The following is a 14172-nucleotide window of genomic DNA, read 5'->3' as shown; positions in this document are numbered from 1 at the left end:
ATACATTCTAATACATACTTTAGGTTAGCACTAAAACAAAATTCCTAAGTTTTTTTATTCTACGAGCTACAGATGCCCGACGCAATATTGCCGGACCCTGTATACCCCTCGCCGGATTTAACTATGATTACAAAAAAAATACCATGTGTGTGTAATGTGTGCAAAAAGCACGCTTCAGATAAATCGTTTTGATCATATTGAATTAATTATTTTTAGAATCTTTCTGCCAACAACAAATCCAGAAGAAAAAATCTTGTTTATCCTGTGGACCAGAGTGCAGTTCAGCCTGCGGATCTAAACATTTCAGAAGCTGTTGTTTCAATTACCTTAAAAAAAGAAACATAGACTCTTCACCTCCGTCTAATTATTTAAACAACGAGAAAGTATTGACAAAAAGAAGACTCCTCTATTCCAAGACTTCGCATAAGTACAGAAAAAATAATGAAAATTGGAAAGGACTCTTTAAAATGTCTAGATCAAACATGCTCGTTCCAGAATTTAGGGTCTAAATATTTTATAAATAAATCGTAAAATGCAAATAGCCAATTTTGTTTTTTATTTATTAACCTATGGTAATCGCAAAACAATTTCCGATGCACGTGATCAACTGTCAGTGACAAGCGATGGCGACAGCGCTGCCGGATTGTAATGGATTTATGAGATGAATCTTAATTTAAAATTGACAAACAACATAATTTATTAAATAATTTTTTAAGAGGTTTACGTTTTATTTTTAATTTAATAACTAATATTTTAGTAATTATTTGATTTATTTGTTTTATAGGTTATTTGACTTATTACATATTGGCAAAAACTAGTCCATTATGAAGATTATTATAAGCGTTATTATGGATTATTTATTTATTGATGTACATATTACAAATTACAATGCCATAAGTGGTAATAACAAGTAAAAGGGTGCTATTAATGAACAAACTAATAATCACAGAATTTAATAAAAACTAACTTTGAAAGTGGTATAATGTGCTTAACAATCAATCGTACTTTTCTGACTGCAGTCAAGGGTAATAAAGGACCTTTATTGTCACGTTCTGCTTCAAAATAGGTTTAAAAAACAGGGAAGCTAGAAGCTCTTTGCTTCGACTGTTTAAATGCTTCGGCATATTTTCAACACACAATTTCAAGAAATGTAATACAAAAACTCGAAAATTTATTTCTTAAAAGATCTGTTTGTGCTTAAAAGTGCAATTTTTAAAAAAAGACTATGAAAATAGGCAAAAAAAACGAGAATTACTTACAAAGATTCAACGACAACACCATATTATAGAAAATAATGACAGACACTAGGATAATTGTCAAATAATAAAGGACACATTGCTGAACACGGCGCAATGTGACCAACATAGCTACAATAAAATTTGGTTTAAACTAATTTTTGCAGCTTTAATCTAAATAAAATATCTGTTACAATCATTTGCTCTATAAAGTAAAATGAAAAGCTGCTCGGTATATTAAATTATACAACAAATTTAAACATTTTTTCCAAATTTTCATTTAGTCAGGTTTATAGACTTTAGTGTCAATGTCGATATGATTGATTGGCATCGGAAAATGTTTTGCGATTACAATACGAATACTATGTTAAAAGGACAAAACGCACGGAATTATGAAGAATTGAAAATATCATATGAGTAAAATTACTTTTTATTCTTTATTAGGAGTAGTTGTGGAATGAATTTTTGCTTTTTGATTGGTTCTTTTCCATTCAAAAACTTTTCTAAAGTAGTGGGTACATATATGGTTCCATTGGACTGTTGATGTGTTTCAACTAAAGAAATTAACAACCTCGGAACAGCACAAGCAGTACCATTTAAAGTGTGTACATAATCTAGAGTTCCATCAGCTTTCTTATACTTTATGTTTAATCTTCTTGATTGAAAATCTGTACAATTTGAACAACTTGATATTTCTCCTATAGTATGTGATAAAATAATTCATCATTAAAAATGATTAAAACCTGATTAAAGGACGTGCAAAATAAAAACCGTTGCACGCTATCGATTAGGCAACAGATTAGATAAATGTACGCAGTGCTGCCACTACACAAATATAGCCCTAATGGGACGTTTTCAATTGCTGTCCTCCATTCGTGAATTTCAAGTTCCGGAGCTTTACGCCCTGGGCTACTCGAGAACTGTTCTCAAAAAAGATGTGCGCGATAGCCTGGTGCCTCCAAATGGTCGGAACAGTTCTGAACTTTATGACTCAATTGAATGGAGTGAGAGTAGAGACCTGCACGGGCCGATTTTTTGTAGCCCCACCCGGCCCGGCCCGATATGAGAAGTAGGTTTTGTAAGCCCGGCCCGGTTTGTGAAAAGTTAAAACTTAAACTAGTCTGGCCCGGCCCAGCCCGGCCCGAACCATTAAAATAAAATGATCAAAATAAAATTACAAATATACGTATGTATACGCAAAATAAAAAAACGTAAACATAAACATAGCCTAAAAATACCTGTTATAATACAGGGTGTCTCAAGAACACGTACAGAAGCAAAGCTGTGTTTTTTACAGTTCGAGACCGGCCTGGCCCGAGGCCCCCCCCCTACGGGCCTTAGACCCGTTCGGGCTACCCGGCCCGTGCAGATCTCTAAGTGAGAGTATCGCGTTCTTGAACAGTTCAGAGCTGCACAACTGCGTGAATGAAGGACAGTAAATAAGTTTTAAAGTTACCTCTCGATATTGTGTTGGCAACGCCGAGGAAGCGGTTGCAACGGTGCCACGTTTATTTAACAGTCAGTGCCAAGAGTTAATGTCATCTCTGATACAATATCTTGAGAAGGAAAGAGACAATAACGACCCGTCGTTACCTTTAAAGGCGGTTCCAGAAGTAAGTAAAACATAAAAATAAAGCTTTTGGTAAAAACTAACCTAAAAATTGCTTTAAACAATAAAAACATGTATTGTTTAAAAATATTTTTTTAGCACTGCCTGAAACTAATTAAAACTGTTCAATTTAAAGTTTATTTTAGAATTTTAGATCTTAGATTTTGTACATTTTTCAAAAATATTTTGGTTAGATTTGGTTGCTATTACAATCTGGCAACAATGCTGCCTAAAATGTAAACACGTGCTCGATGACGTACAACGGTTTTTAATTTGTATCTCCTTTATATGCATTAGAGATGAGCAAGTAACTCGCTGCGAATGAATCGCAGTTATTTTAAAATCGCAATCGCAACCTGTGATTTGCGCTTGCGATTGGGCTCTCATAGAAAACTGCGATTGCGAATTTCAATTTAGACAACCAGTATTACTATAGCTGCGATTTGCGACTTTGTTGCGATTTTGCTTTGAGTTGCAATTTGCGATATTGTGAATGTAATTTTGTGGTCTATTGAAGCATTTTATAGTAAACTGCAATTGCATTTTCTCTCTGATATTATTTATATATTATTTTTTAGGGCACACGATCATAATATACCGGGTGTTTCTCAAAAGTGGTTTACCCCTATAACTTTTTTATTTTTTCTGATAAAAAAAAAACGAGATTTCGTATGTTAGTGTATGACATAAATTAGGATTGATTGACGTATTCAATTATTTTAGGTCACTTCCTGTCTCGTCGGAAATCACTATAACTTTTGATTTTTAATGACACCCTCGGTATTTTTTACTTTATTCAATAGAAAATGACACTCTAAATACAAAATGCCGCTGCAATTTAAAAATCGCAATCGCAGTTTCAATTGCGATTGGAGAATCGAAGTTTTGCTCATCTCTAATATCCACATTTATTCAACGCAAATTTATTCTTACCATACATATTTCTGCCTGGCATCCAAGCCTCTATATCATATTTTCTATATGCTTGAGCCCCTAGTTCATGCGGAGGCATATCTAAAACTTGAAAGTGCAATTCTAAAGATTCAAAAAATTCTTCCTGGTGCTTTCTAATATCATCTAGCATTTGATCCGATGTATCAGGAGTTGTTACTATAAACATCTCTACTTTGGTAAATTCATGAACTCTAAAATAATAATACTTAGGAATTGCCTTAATCACCTAAATAAACTAAATACCTGTATATTCCTTTTTCTTCAGCAAGATTAGATGTTTCAGCTCTATAGCATCGACTGACTGAGCATAATTTCAAAGGCAGTTCAGTGTAATCAAGAACTTCCTCTGCTAAATAACCAGCTAATGCAATTTCTGAGGTCCCAGATAAACACAAATCTGGACCATGTAAATTAGAATTTAATGAATATACCTATAACATTCATAAACATATGTTTGTGTATTTTACACTTTGAATAAAAAAGATTAAAGAAGGAGCGTATTAGCAAACTTGAGTCAAACGCGATGGGGGATTAATATGTCTGAGTTAAATCCTGGTATATGGTGTTCTATATTATGTTATATAGTAGCGTTCAAATTTTAATTATAAATAAAAATATAATAGAGTAGATTAGATCCAATCATTTGTTGCTTTTGTTTTACGTTGTCAATAAATACCGTAAGATCGAAAAAAAAACGGTGTCCAGTTGGCTTGGAAATGACAATCTATGACATTCCCCATATTATTTTCCATATAAAATGACAGCAATCTTCATTTCATAGACATCACTGACGCCGTTTTTTATTGATATATATGTATATACAGGGTCGCTGATATATATGGAAACAGTCAATTATTACGTAAAATATACGAGGTACCGCAAAAAGTTAAATATAAAAGGTAGGTATAGGGTTTTTAAATGTCTATTGGCGAGTAGTAAATTTAAGTATACAGGGTCGGTCATAGCATAAAGTTTCATTTTTTTAATGAAATTCCCTGTATATTATTACATATTTCAATTCTTCCTGCAATTCTAAGCAAAAATTGAGATACACACAATGTACCTCAAACCAACCGTTTCCGAGTTATTGATTTTTGAAAATATCACTTAAACAATTTGATTTAATTAATTCCGATGTGTTCAGTTTTATTTAACGATTATTTAACGATTATTTGACATGAAACTGTGATACTTAATAATATTTGACATTAGTTCTCAAGTTTGCTTGTTCTAAAATGGTTAATCCCGGGCGTTTATACCTACTTTTCCAAATTTCCATACGGTTTTAGAGAAAAAAAAAACATGAAATTGAATTTTTTTTAAGACCTAAAAATCAAGACGCGTTTCTGTTTGTGCTTCTTTAATACTTTAAAACAGTAAAAAATATGACGTTAATTAAAATTCTATCAATCTATCAAAGAATGAAAACAAAATTATATTGTATTACCATAGAAACGAAAATTACCAGAACTATATCATATCTTCATCCAATGACTAAAGAATCCAAGGACAAATAACACCCGAGAGCAAATTGTGACGATGTCACCAAACAGTGCCGTGGCACATATTTTTCTTAACCTAGCTGTTTGAAGCAATATTTATATTTTTTGATAATTGTTTTGACTACGCCTATGGTGTATCATCCTAATTAATTACGAAAAAAACGTATTAAAATGTTAACAAAAGGTACAAAGCTAGTATCGACGTATAGCACATATCAAGTACATATAGATGTTAATTGAAATTGAAGAATAATTATCGAATTCAATAAGAAAACGCTAAAAAGTTGAAGTGGACTGTTTATTTACCTATGAAACGTAACTCCGGCTCTTTCTTATCGCTGCTGCTTTTACACTTGAAAGCTGAACAACTAATCACCATTGTAATAAAGTTTATACAAAGTTTACTACACACAAACTATTAAAAATCGCTAAAATTGTCGCTGGTGACCAAATGATGACTCATTGTTTGCCACCAAAAAAAAAAAAAAAGGTCACAAATTCTGCTGCAGCCCATATAGGGGCGTTACATGTCCTTATATTCCTTAGTCATTGTATGGTACCAAAAAGCCTGAGCATATTAAATTTTAATCGAATTTAATAAATGTAAACAAAATATAAAATAATCATTGATAAATAAACAAAAACTTAAAAGAAACCAAACTTTAATTCGAACGGCTATGGGTAAGGCAGGTTCTTGTTCAGGATGGTTCATGACATAGACTTGCCTGAAAAGAAAAATCTTTGTGAGTATGCCGGTCCTACAAAATTCCTGATATTTATTATTAAGCTAAAATATCACAGTTCAAATGTTACAACTGGTATTAAACGCAAAACACCCTTCACAAATGTCCAAAACATATCTTACGGCACTAAACGCGAAGATCCCTCTCTAAACAACTGGTGAACCCTTGCCACCAGCCTAGTGAACCCTTGCCACTAGCTCTCTAAACAACTGGTGAACCCTTGCCACCAGCCTAGTGAACCCTTGCCACTAGCTCTCTAAACAACTGGTGAACCCTTGCCACCAGTCTAGTGAACCCTTGCCACTAGCTCTATAAACAACTGGTGAAAACTTGCCACCAGTCTAGTGAACCCTTGCCACTAGCTCTTTAAACAACTGGTGAACCCTTGCCACCAGCCTAGTGAACCCTTGCCACTATTAATAATAACTTAAAAATAATATATTTACCCTGTACTGAGACGTGCAATGACACCAAACGCAAAGGTCTGTTTCAGTTACAGATACAAACAAATAATTATAGAGAAGATAACTCTTTAAATTCATACTCTTAAATAAATCAATTATAAATTAAAACAGCACATGTAGAGAATGCATACTCAGTGAATCAACTCACCCTTTAATGGATCTTTAACACTGCCTCAACACTGTCACAATTTTTTAACTATTTAAATTAATTATTAAATCGTATTTAAATTAACATTTACCGACACTCCACTTCTTTAAAAGATTCAAAAGCAACTAAATGCCCACCCAAATATTAAACTGAACCTCTCCGATATTGTGTGCGTCTTTCATAAAAAACTATGAGCCTTAAGATATATTTTTTTAAGTGCCGTGACCAGCGTTCTGTTTATATTATCGCCGCTTGCCCTTACGTAGTCTAAACAATCTGGAGCGATAAGCTTTGAAGCCTCGCTTGACAAAATTGGTGTGATTTTGTTACGGCGTTCAAAATATATCTGAATATTATGAGGTAAAATATACAGGGTCTTACAATTGTCTTCATGTTTTTTTTAATTTTCTCTAAAACTGTATGGAAATTTGGAAAAGTATAAACGAGATTAACCATTTTAAAACAAGCAACGTTTTTTATAAAGAATGCATTTTTCAGAAAATATTAAAAATAAAAAGGTTTTTCCTCTTGTAAAGAGAGTCTGGGGACATACTGTATAATAAGCTCAAAAATGCGCAACGAATCTGCAAAACTGCAAATTAAATAATTCAAGTTTGTCAATCGAAACATCAAACAAAACTGTCAAAAATGGAAAGTCATGATGACCCATGTGATGATGTATAGTCTTTCATTAGGCAATGGCTGGAGGAACAACTCCAACCCATAGCTGCTATTTTGCCTACGAGATTCAACTATCATTAAATATATAGTTGCACAAAATAGGTTTGATTGCATTGGTTTCAACTTTTTTGGGGGTTAATGTTTTTTTATAATTCGTATTAATATTTTAATACAAATCTGATTGCTTTCAATTTCTTGAATTCAAAACAATTTATAATCTGCAAAATAAAACACTAAATCACCACAATACACCAAAACACTTTTTCACTATTCAATGTGGTCTTTACACACTACTTTACACTATTCAGAGTAAAAATAAGTCTTTTGGTGTATTGTGGTGTTTTATTGTTTTATTTTGCTGTGTAACACCAAAAGTTCCAACCCCCAATTGTAATTTATAATCTGTTAACGCGATGGCGCCACCGTAGAAATTGTTCCTCTGGTGACCTGCATGTTATTCTGTCTGCCTCTAATGCATGAATAAAAAAATATTAAACCATATTAGACTCCTTCCTTAGTCTTTTTATTCAAATATTTTACTGTAAAAATATTTTTTACTTGTGTTCTATCACCTCTTGTGTTCATTCCGCAGCTCTCGATGACATTTCTGGGTAATATGTCAGGCACAGATATTAACTGAAAGCTGTTCTTAAGTAGATTTACTAAAAAATACCTTACTAAAGCTTGCTCCAACTCTGCCAACTTCCCCAGTAAGTAGTAACTTTTGCTACCAGATAAGCTACCCAACTGATCAGTTCTTGCTAAATTTAGTCGTTTGCATATTTCTGGAAATTCTTTATATGGAAAATCAAACTCTTTCTTTTTGCCTACATATTTTATCAAATGTGGATCTTCTCCCAAATTTAATAAATCGGGGTGAGTTTTATTTGGAATTAATAAACATTGCTTATAAAATTCTTTCTCAATATCCTTATAATTTATATCAGATGGTTTAATTTTATTAAGTTGATTATAGAGCTCATTCACTAAAATAATATCGCCAACACCTTTTCTCTTTAAAATATTTTCTTGAATTAAAGCGATATTATGTGAATTACAAAGGTAGTTTTTGTCAATTTCAATAAGTTTTGGTATATTCCAGGATGCTGAATTAGTGCCGTATTTTCGTAATAGAAATAAATACTCATTTTTGGCACTCTTTTTGTATATTGCAAGAGCCTGCTTAAAAGCTAAACTCATTTCAAATTATTAGCTTGCTTACAATTATTTAAATTTGTTTAACTCAGATACACTTCATCACATACCTAAAATACAAAATTGGTCAAAAGTCAAAAAACATAACCTACAATTCCACATCACTTCAACTTCGACAAACTTCACATCATACTTCACACAGGGTTGCCAGATTGGGCGACTTATCGCAGATTCGGCTACTTTAAAAATCATTTTGGGACACATTTTATCTTTCTGCGACTAGTCGCAGATTGGGCGATTCTCAAAAGTTTTCTGGGATTTTTTGGGCTACAAAGGAAATATATTTTAGGTTGGCTTCTTCTTCTTCGAAAGTTGAAATGGCCTATTGTTGCTTGGGGCAACAGCATAATAATCGGCCAAACAAAATACAACCATAAAATAATAAATACAAGAAGAAGTGTCAAGTCAATGTTAAATTATGGAAACAGCGTGGCTGCCCAAGGACTGTATATATTCATAATATATTCTAAAGGACTGTTCCATCGCCTCAAATCGCCGCTGTCGAGTCGCCTTTCGAGTCGCCGTGGAATGCTACGTCACGCGCTGACCAGCGCTCCACAGTGCGGCGGATGGTTATTCTAGCGGGACAAAACCTCAAGAGCAATGTTTGGGATTTAAAATCTAAGAACGTAGCAAATGGTCTAATATATAGCAACTATATTATGGTTAAATTTATTTATTTATTAACAACTTAATTTATTAATAAATAAATACAAGATAATAAAACTATGATATTATTCGTACATGACACACAAAAACCGGTATTGTAAACTATTGCCAAATACATAAAATTATGATATCAAAAAACTCTTTAGCAGTTTTTTTTAATTAATTTGTAATCTTGTGACACCCTTTATAATTTATTTTAAAAAAATATAGTTTATTTTGAAAATAATAAATAATTAAGATAGATATTTTAATTTTAATTTTAACACTCGGTAATTGTAAATTCATATATAGTAAGTATCTAAGACAATTTTTTAAACTCAGTGCCTTTTGATGGAGTTGTTTTGTTTTTATACTATCCGATTGAAATGAATCTTTTTGGGCATTCGCCTGTTAAGCTTGAACTCCCTGTGACTGTGACTACCTGTGTTGGTAACTATTGGTAACTCAAACGATCTACATCATTCAATATATCGATATTTGAAAAAAAAGTGAAAGTTTGATATCTGCAGAACAAAGGCACGAAGGGTTTTAACAAATAATATACGTACAGTAGAAAAGTACATACATTTGGCAATCTTCAACATAATTTGGCTTTCTAATAAAATGTATAAGCACCTGTAAATATTTTGTTTTCGTAAGATCTCTGCTTTGCTGAGCAGAAAACCACCAAATTTGGTTGATAAAAATGTATCGAAATACAAAGAATATTCATCCATTTTTGTATCAATTGGAATGTCTACTATTTATTCTTATCAGTACACATTTTTTGGCTTATTTCTAACCAAACGCTTTTGTTCCGCTAAATTTATCTTCCAACCAGAGAAATAGAAGGGATAGAGAATGAGCTTCAACATGCGCAGAAGGTCTAATCAAGTTGGGCGCCATATTCCAGGTCTCCGTGTCATTTTGTATATAGGTGGTAATCTATAAGTAATCAAATATCAATTTGCTGTTTTCAACCATACGGGGGGCAATTTAAATTTAGTGAAATTCTAAAAGGAGGACGCGAATCGAACGCAAAAATTTTGGGCCCAGATTTCATGATCTAAATGAAGTTCGAAAATCGCCGTTAGGGGCGTATGTGATCAAAGAGATTGAAAACATAATTGAAAAATACACAACTTCTTATGGCAAGAATTACTATTTTGTTATAAATTATAGAGTTTAGTTAATATTTGGGCATATTTTTACCAGATTTAGCTTTTAGAAACGTGTTTTTTTCTAATTGAACAATGTGCGTGGCTAAAATTGTGAATACAAAACCTTAAATTTGAGTTTGAAAAGTAAGTTAGAAGTTAGGTTATATCAGGGTGCAGCCACACTATCCTAAAAACGGCGTATCGGCGTAAGTGTGCGAACACAGTGCAAGCAGGTTTGCCGCTTACTGGTAGTCAGCGCCAATCTGGGCACCTATTCTTGACATCGTTCGTAACTTTGCGTATACGCATCACGTGTATTGTTATAAACAGGGTATCCCAGAAATAAGTGCAAGTATTTTAAAGGGTGGTAGATCTCGATAAAAGAAACATATTTTCTCTTTATCGTTTTTCAAATAAGTCCAAAATAATGGAGTTAATTTCCAAAAAAAAATTATTTTTTGCTAAAATTTTGAGAACCTTCTTCTTCATGTGCCTTCTCCTCATCGGAGGTTGGCGACCGTCAATTGGAATTCCTCCCTGTCTTGAGCCAAACGGATAATTGCACTGGCCTCTCCTATATTAAACCACTGGCGCAAATTCTGCAACCAGGAAAACCGTTTACGCCCGATGCCTCGTCGTCCTTCAATCTTTCCCTCAACGATCAGCTGTAGGAAACTATATTTGTTATTTCGAAAAATATGACCAAAATATGCTGCTTTCCGTCGTTTTATTATAGTCAATAGTTCTTGGTCCTTACACATTCTTTCCAATACTTCGAGATTTGTTTGAGAACCACTGGATCTTTTCTGGATTTTCTTTCTTGTAAATTTAATCTACTACCTATGTTGCCATATTATCAAGAAATTATTTTTTTTAAATAAAAACTAAAAAAAATTGCAAAAAAATTCCAAAAATATTTTCAAAAAATTCCGAATTTTCAAAAAAAAATTAGGTAAAGGTGTGGAGCTGACCTTGAAGCCCATATTTGCTGCATTTGATCATCGATACTACGCAAGCGCACATCGTCGATGTTGCCAAATTGCAGTTTATTTTCGAATTATTTGCAGCTGAAAATTTTTTTTGAGTGTTAATCAATAATAATCCAAATTCTATAATTAATTTTATAGTTTCAGATTTATCTTGATATCCAAAATTAAGGAATGATATATAAAATTAAATATATAAAATTGTAATAATAATAACATTTATTTATATATTTACATTAGAATTAAAAATTATCATTTACGGATATTTTCTTAATGGTTTTAAACTTATTAGAATTATTTTATTTCTTTCAAGTTATTTAATTTTTAGTTATTTACAGGCAACAATAGTTTTGAATAGATGTATTGATGTATTGAAGTACTACCATGACGAGTCTTATAGAACAATACATGTCAATGGGAGATAGAGGTGACATTTTACTGTGATTTTACCTATAATTTTACTAATATAATACACTTTGATTATAATGGTTGTATCAAAATTTCTTAAAAATATCAAGTTAGTAATATTAAATATAAATAGCAATTTTAAACATATATTTTATCGAAGAGTGTGGTGATAAGACTAAAATAAGCTTTATGTTTTATCTTTTTCTCTTTAGAAGGGAGATGGTTTGTGTCGTTGAATACATTACAGTATTTAATATCGTGTACTTTGATATTCTTTTCTTAATTTACTGCAATTTCTTGTTTCCTATAATGCCAAATCTTGACAATATGGTGAAGGTTGAGTTTTGATCTTATTAGTTTTATACCTATGTTTATACAAGGCCAAATTAAGATTTAGTTAGTTTGTGATTTATATTAAGATCTTCCTTATAATATTTGTTATGGCTTAATCTTAATACTATATTATGCTTTGTCTGGAAAATAAATGTTAAAATATCTTAATTTTGCATATCCTATTCCATCCTTCCATTAGGAAAAATATGGTTTATAAATCATATATGCTAAGAAAATCACATAAATTAGGTGTAAGAATAGAAAAATATTAAGGTAGCAGAAAAATTAATGCAATATATGTATAAGCAGAATTAAACAAGCTAACTGTTAATGTTGCTGAAGCTGATTCTACAATTTTAATTACGGAGGCTAAAAGGCCTTTTAAGGCCTCCGTAGTTTTGATGGAATGTTAAAAAAAAACCTATTATGAAAATGACATGAAGCTACAGCATTTAAAAATTAAAAAAAAACTTGGACACGTCCCTTTTAATTTCCCGAATTTTTAATAAAACACTTTTTAAACGTAGCATAATAATTTAGAGCAATTAGATTAATTATGGGAATCTAGAGTTTTATTTCTATTTAATTTTATTGACTATGTATGTTGTTTATTGATTATTATATTTAATAATATACCGCGTACTATGATTGAAAAAAAAATAGCTTCAGCAATGACTATGAAATGAAGATAGCTGTCATTTTATATGGGAAATGTCCACAATCGTCATTTCCCAGCCAACTGGATGCCGTTTTTTCGATCATACGGTATATGTTGACAAAAAACACTGAAAAGCACATACATATTTGTTTTCTACTGAAAATAATTCCAAAATAACTTGCAATCTGGCAACATCGAAGATGTGCACATGCGTAGTGTCTGTGACTATATGCAGCAAAAACTCGTTTCAAGGTCAGCCACCGGATCCACACCATTACCAAAAATTATTTAGAAAAAAACCTCATAGGCGTGTTTCTGGGGTTGAACTATACTACCAGTTAAGTTAAAATACTTGCACTTATTTCTGGGACACCCCGTATATGGTTACATAGTAGCGCCGCGCCGCCTCGCGCTTATAACCTTGAAAAATTAAAGCGTGTTATCAAATCGGCATAGCAAATCGGCTAGTTCACAGTGAAAGCAGGCAGGCATCGTCAACCAGCATTCATCGGCGTTCTCGCTTTTACCGGAACGAAAATTTATTTATTTCTGCTTTTGCACGCGCCGACGGCGCACAGGGGGTATCAAGAACTAAAAGTTGGCCAAAATTATGTTTTATGATTTTTTTGCTTTTTCTAGTAATATTAATTATTAATTAGAGGAGAGGTTGCTAATATGGAACCCCATTTTGTTTTTCCTACACAATATTTTTTCCTCTACTCTGAAACCCTTTCTACCGATCAAATAGGGCCATTCTGTGCAAAACCAAGCAATTGGATGAGGATGCTAGAACAAGAAAGTAATTTGTATATTATAGACGATATTTGAGCGAGGATGGGTGTTAATAGGGTAAAGACTATTTCCTTTAAGAATCTATTTAAATCAATGTTTTTTTTTGGTAGTGGCAAATATTGGCAAGATTTTTGTGCATATTCCAATGCTGGAGACTTTAAGCATTGAACAGATACTAATTTCCATGTGTAATATTGCCGAATAGTCTTACACCTTATAAAAATGCCACTGATTTTTTAAATATAAAACATTATAAAAAAAATAGAATAGAAGGAAACGTTTCAAAATAAAAGTATGGCATAAAACAGAACAGAGCAAACAAACAAAGCTGGCTCTGTATCCATCATGACAGTTATTATGAACAATTTGCAAAAAAAAGCACTACAAACAATTCCACTATTTTTATAATCTTAGAAATATTCAGAATACACTCAAGATAATTCATACTTTTAACTGAAATATATTATTTATTTGTAGTCAACTTACGACTTAAAAAATTAATAACTAATAAACGTGCTTACATTTAGTATTTATAGATTTGTATTCAGTTAAGATAAAAAATGAAAATAAAAAAATATCACTTTTGGCCAGGTTTATAGACCAAATACACCTATGTGCGGCCCCGTCGAGGCGGGC

General features: G+C 32.3%; 1 protein-coding gene across 2 annotated transcripts; it reads right to left on the bottom strand.

The window, feature by feature from the left end:
* Positions 1–222: 222 nt before the first annotated feature.
* Positions 223–8809, bottom strand: LOC115880118 (serine--tRNA ligase, mitochondrial). Of its 2 annotated transcripts, XM_030897247.1 has the most exons (6): positions 8657–8809; positions 7895–8601; positions 4042–4229; positions 3778–3989; positions 1663–1933; positions 223–326 (listed from the first exon to the last, which is right to left on the bottom strand). In XM_030897247.1, exons 2-6 carry the CDS (start codon positions 8534–8536, stop codon positions 323–325), a joined length of 1317 nt encoding a protein of 438 aa, XP_030753107.1. In that variant the 5' UTR covers positions 8537–8601; positions 8657–8809; the 3' UTR covers positions 223–322. The 2 variants fall into 2 exon arrangements, with proteins under 2 accessions (XP_030753107.1, XP_030753105.1); XM_030897245.1 differs by lacking the exons at positions 223–326; positions 8657–8809 and having other exon boundaries at positions 1659–1933; positions 7895–8647.
* Between the last annotated feature and the right edge of the window lie 5363 nt (positions 8810–14172).

This window comes from Sitophilus oryzae, unplaced genomic scaffold (genome assembly GCF_002938485.1).
Source record: "Sitophilus oryzae breed Bouriz unplaced genomic scaffold, Soryzae_2.0 scaffold_1614_pilon_pilon, whole genome shotgun sequence".
In the NCBI taxonomy this organism is placed as follows: Eukaryota; Metazoa; Arthropoda; class Insecta; order Coleoptera; family Curculionidae; genus Sitophilus; species Sitophilus oryzae.
This window is presented reverse-complemented; position numbering and strand designations above follow the sequence as displayed.

Coding starts and splice junctions, on each gene's coding strand:
- LOC115880118 (XM_030897247.1), bottom strand. CDS start 8,536: ATGAGTTTAGCTTTTAAGCAGGCTCTTGCAATATACAAAAAGAGTGCC. Junction 4,230..7,894: donor CAAGAGGTGATAGAACACAA/GTAAAAAATATT, acceptor TGAATGTTATAG/GTATATTCATTAAATTCTAA. Junction 3,990..4,041: donor GAAGAAAAAGGAATATACAG/GTATTTAGTTTA, acceptor TTATTATTTTAG/AGTTCATGAATTTACCAAAG.